This window comes from Rhincodon typus, chromosome 17 (genome assembly GCF_021869965.1).
Source record: "Rhincodon typus isolate 14 chromosome 17, sRhiTyp1.1, whole genome shotgun sequence".
In the NCBI taxonomy this organism is placed as follows: domain Eukaryota; kingdom Metazoa; phylum Chordata; class Chondrichthyes; order Orectolobiformes; family Rhincodontidae; genus Rhincodon; species Rhincodon typus.
The window spans coordinates 4,302,732-4,308,555 of NC_063348.1; the positions used below are offsets into that span (position 1 = coordinate 4,302,732).

At 41.4% G+C, this 5,824-nt stretch overlaps 1 protein-coding gene across 1 annotated transcript in view; it reads right to left on the reverse strand.

The window, feature by feature from the left end:
- Positions 1 to 5,824, reverse strand: part of LOC125485266 (triokinase/FMN cyclase-like) — a 42,394-nt gene extending 36,570 nt beyond the window's left edge. The window contains exon 1 of the mRNA XM_048607284.1: positions 5,788 to 5,824. Within this exon, the coding sequence (XP_048463241.1) occupies positions 5,788 to 5,824 (37 nt within the window). The remainder of the gene's footprint in view (positions 1 to 5,787) is intronic.

Consider the following 5,824-nt stretch of genomic DNA (forward strand, 5'->3'; position numbering starts at 1 on the left):
GGTCAATGGTAACTTCCAGGATGTTGACAGTAGGGATTCAGTGATGGTAACACCATCGAATGTTAAGGGTAGTGATTAGATCGTTTCTTACTGGAGGTGGTCATTGCCTGGCAATTGTGTGGTGTGACTATTACTTGCTACCTGTCAGCCCAAGCCTGAATATTGTCCAGATAGAGTCATAGAGTCATACAGCACAGAAACAGACCCTTCGGTCCAACGTGTCCATGCCGATCAGACATCCCAATCTGAACTAGCCCCATATGCCAACATTAGTCCTGTACCGCTCTAAATATTTCCTATTCTTATACCCATCCAGATGCCTTTTAAATGTCGTAATTGAACCCGTCTCCACCACATCCTCTGGCAGTTTGTTCCATACACCCACCACCCTCCGCATGAAAAGGCAAACTCCCCTACCTGAGGAAAAAGGCCTTGGCTATTCACCCTCTCCATGCCCCTTGTGATTTTATAAACCTCTACAAGGTCACCCGTCAGCCTCTGATGCTCCAGGGAAAATGCCCCAGTCTATTAAGCCTCTCCTTACAGCTAAAACCCTCCAATCCCAGCAACATCCTTGTAAATCTTTTCTGCACCCTTTCAACTTTACCAACATCTTTCCTATAGAAGGGTGACCAGAATTATATGCAATATTCTAAAAGTGGCCTTACCAATGTCCTGCATATCAACAACGTGACATCCTATACTCATTGCACTGACCAATGAAGGCAAGCGACTCCACTTTCAAGGAACAGTGCACCTGCACCCCTAGGTTTCTTTGTTTGGCGACACTCCCAGGGATCCACCATTAACTGTAAAAGTCCTGCCATGGTTTGCCTTACCAAAATGCGACACTTCACGTTTATCTAAATTAAACTCCATCTGCCACTCGTCGGCCCATTGGCCCACCTGATCAAGGTCTGGCTATACTCAGAGTACTTTGAGAGGTGGTGAGGGAACCAACAAGAAGGAAAAACATATTTGACATAATCCCGACTAATTGATTATTAAGAGTGACTACCGCAAAGTCCTGTGAAGTCCAAACCTCACCTTCACATTGATAGTATCCTCCCTTGTGTTGGCACTATCACCATTCTTAATGGGTCAAACTTCAAACAGATCTAGCAACTCAAGACTGGGCATCCATAAAGTACCCTGGGCCATCAACAGCAGCTGAATTATATTCCAGCATAATCTGTAACCTCATTGAATGCCCTCCACTCAACTATTACTAGATTGTGTTGCATTTGAACATAGACTGCTTCAGTATCTGAAGAGTTGCAAATAGTGCCAGGCATTGTGCAATCATCGAAGAACATTCCCACTTCTGACATTATCATGGAAGGAAGGTCATTGATGAAGCAGCTGAAGATGGCTAGGCCTAGTACACTACCCTAAGGAACTCCTGCAGAGATGTCCTGCAGCTCAGATGATTGACCTCCAACAACCACAACCATCTTCCTATGTGCCAGGTATAATTCAAACCAGCAGCGAGTTTGTCCCTTGATTCCCATTTATTCCGGTTTTACTAAACTCCTTGATGCCACACTCTGGAGGGATTTTCTTATGAGAAGTTGAGTAGGCTGGGTCTACACCCATTGGCGTTTAGAACAATTAGTGCTGATCTTACTGAAACATTCAAAACTTTTAGTGGATTTGACAGAGGAGACATGGAGAGGTTGTTTCCCCTTGTAGGAGAGTCTAGGACCAGAGGACATAATCTCAGAGTAAGAGAATGCCTGTTATGACAAAGATAAGGAGATTTTATTTCCTTGAGAGGGTAGTGAATCTGTGGAATTCCCTACTGCAGAGAGCTGTCAAAGATGGGTCATGAAGCATATTCTGGAGGACAGACTTCAAGACAGATTTTTAATCAGTAATGGAATAATGGTTGTGGAGATGAGGCAGGAGAGTGGAGTTGAGAAATATCAGATCAACCATGATCACATTGAATGGTGAAGTAGACTTGATAGATTAAATGGCCTACTTCTGTTCCTACATTTTATGATCTTACGGTTGTTAAAGAGTTTATCAGGTTTAGCATCAAACAAAATAAATACATTTTTTATGCAATAAATAAAGAAAATCTTTGCAATTTTTACCATAATATGCTGTACAAGAAATGGATTTTTGAGTCTGTTTGAAGTTTAGATCAAGTCAAAGCAATACAATCGACATTTTTGGCGTAACTACATGTCATCCTTCGATAGTCAAGACCGTAAGTTTTTAAAATTTCTAAGGCCCTAACTTTTTTTCATAGCTGGCAATTATCTCTTGTTAATTTTCTATGTCAAATTATGTACTTAACAACTGAGTTCCACATCGAAGTTTCCCTAACAAAACCTCAATTGTTGCACAGCAATGTATTGGCATTTCAATGTGGTTTTCATTGGCCTAGCCTCCTCCACTACCTTGATTCCATGATCCATGCCCAAGGACTGCTCTCATTTAGTTCCACCCTATGATTCTCAATGCAGTTGGCACTTCTTCTGACTGCTTCTTCTCTGAGACTCAGGCTCTTTCTTGTACTTATTTTCACGTTGCCCCTTACTGACATTATCCACAAGCTGAAATTAATTTGCACATGAATGCTGACAACCATCTCCGGCCATCTTCAATCTTAAGATCATTACTGTAGAACATCAAATTACTTTAATGCCACATAAAATCATAAATATGTCAGAATATTCTCCAGCTGAAGAACAGAAACACTATTGTCACCTGGTTCAGAGCCTGACTTCATCTCTCAAATTATCAACGTTCCTACAATTCTCCCCATAAAAACTCTCCTGAGTTATCTACCTCTCTCTTCAATTTCAAATCTAATTTCAAACTGATGACCTGTTTGGTTCCCCTCAGTCTCCCTTTTTTCTATGCCTGTGTAACAATTTCCAAGTTTTAGAATGATTGTTCACAAAACTACTCACAATATAGTTTCTGTGGCCTCACTTTTACAGCACAGAAAACTGTTGCATCCCCTTTACTCTTCTATGCTGTATTTCTATTTATAAAATGCAACTGGACATGGTCTTTATACCTGTAATCACACTTTGCAGAAATTATGTCCTGAATTTGCCCATATTTTGAACAAGGTTCATGGAAGCCAAATCTGCTATGGTCCATGTTGACTTTTTTGAGCAATCTTCTGCCATTCAACTTATTAAATATTCACCTGGCCTCTTTGGCACCTTTCTTGCAAAATCATGCAACAGAAGAGGAAGAAGTGCTTGCTGCTGCTGAGACTCTGTGATGTTTTTGCTGCTAGCTACTTTGGATGGCACAAGCCAGAAATTGCTCTTCACACAGTGGTGTTCCACTGTTACCCCAATGGAATTGGCTCAGAAAAGAAAGTCAATGCCCTGCTTTGTAGACATAGACCTCGAGGTGCCTGTGGACAATGTTGGAAAAACAGGCCATCCTTTTATCTGGTGACAGTCACCTGACTCTGGCAGCCTGGACCAAGATAGTGACCTGGGCAGTGCAGTGCCATGGGTGCAGTGCCATGGCATTGAGAGCATGAACAGGTCCATGCTTTTAATGCTCCTATAAGCCACAGAGTTCAAGTTCATTAACAAGTCTAATAATTAACTCATTAACACAAACATTTTTGAAAGCCCATATATACAACATCCACTGTGCTGCTTTCATCCACTCTTTCTAATACTTAAGCAAAAACCTGAATCAAAAGATCTTTGATATTTACCTGTATTGACAGAGAAGACCTTAGTTTAATATTGCATGTGGAAAACAGCACCTTAGCAAAGCACTAGTCATACAGTCATAGAGTCATACAGCATGGGAGCAAACCCTTCGGTCTAACTAGTCCACGCTGACCATGTTCCCAAACTAAGTTAGTCCCCCTTGCCTGCGTTTGGCCCATATCCCTCTAAACCTTTCCTTTCTGTGTACTTTTCCCAAATCTCTTGTTGTAACTGTACCTGCATCCACCACTTCCTCTGGCAGTTCATTCCACACACGAAACACTCTCTGTGTAAAAAGGTTGCTCCTCCTGTCCTTTTTAAATCTTTCTCCTCTCACCTTAAAAAAATGTCCCCTAGTTTTGAATTCCCCTACCTTTGCTATTCACCTTATCTATGCCCTTCAGAAATTTATAAACTTCAACAAGGTCACGTTCAACTCCTTTGTGAAAAAAGTCCCAGCCTACTTTTATAACTCAAAACCTCCAGTCCTGGCAACATCCTGGTAAATCTTTTCTGAATCTTCTCCAATTTAATAATATCCTTCCCATAAGACAGTAACCAGAACTGCACACAGAACTCCAGAAGAAGCCTCACCAACGTCATGTACAACGTCAACATGATGTCCCAACTCCTATACTCAAAGGTTTGAGCCATGAAGCCAAGCGTGCTAAACACCTTCCTAACCACCCTGTTTATCTGCAAAGTTCAAAGAATTAGGTACCTCAGCCCCTAGATCCCTCTGTTCTACAAAACTACCCGGGGTGCTACCATTAATTGTATAAGTCCTGCCCTTATTTGTTTTACCAAAATGCAATGCCTCGCATTTATCCCAATTAAACCCCATCTGCCACTCCTCAGCCCATTGACCCAATTGATCAAAATCTCTTTGTAATCTTAATTAACCTTCTTCATTGTTCACTATACCACCAATTTTGGTGTCGTCCACAAACTTACTAATCATGCCTCCTATATGCTCATTCAAATCATTTATGTAAATTACAAACAAAAGTGGATCCAGTACCGATCCCTGTTGAACACCGCTGGTCACAGGCCTGTAGTCCAAAAAACAACTCTCAACCATCACACTCTGTTTCCTACTGTAAAGCCATTTTGTATTCAATTAGCAAACTCACCCTGAATCCCATGTGATCTAACTTTACTAATTAGTCTACCACACGGAACTTCACCAAAGGCTTTATTAAAGTCCAAGTAAACAACATCCACTGCTCTGCCTTTTGGCTTCTTCCTCAAAAAACTCAATCAAGTTTGAGAGACACAATTTCCCTCACATAAAACCACGCTGAATATGCCTAATGATTCCTTGCATCTCCAAATGCACGCAAATCCTATCTTTCAGATTTACCTCCAACAACCTACCCACCTCTGATGTTAGACTCACAGATATACAGTTCCCAGACTTCTCCTTATAGCCTTTCTTAAATAAAGACACAACATTAGCCACCGTTCACTCCTCCAACACCTCACCTGTGGTTATAGGTGATACAAATATTTTTGCTGAGGCCCCGCAACTTCCTCCCTAACTCTCACAACGTCATAGATACACCTGATCAGGTCCTGGAAATTTATCCACCTAAGCCCTCCAGCACTTCCTCTTCTGTAATGTGAACTGTTTTCAAAACATCAATATTTATTTCCCTGAGTTCTTTAGCCTCCATTCCCTTCTCCATAGTAAAACTGCCACAAAATATCTCTTACATCTCCTCAGGTTCAACACAAAGATGACCACATTGATATTTAAGGAGCCCAACTCTCTCTCTCTCTCTAGTTCCTCTTTTGCTCTTAATGTACTTGTAGAATCTCTTTAGATTATCCTTAGCCTTATCTGCCAAGGCTATCTCATAGCCCCTCTTTGCCTTCCAGATTTCTCTCTTTCAACTCTGATGCACTTGTGCCCAGGAAAAGCATCTCTCTCACCCCAGTCATTTCCCCAATATGACTGCAATCTGTGGTCCCTCAAGGGTGAAAAGTTGAAATTATCTGGGACACAACTGGTTTAGTCATCCACGTCATTTTGTTCTAATAATCATTACTCCAGAATCACCCTAGACAGCAAAGGAATGCCACTTACCAACTGTCTCTTTAAACTCTTCTTCCCTGCTATCCAT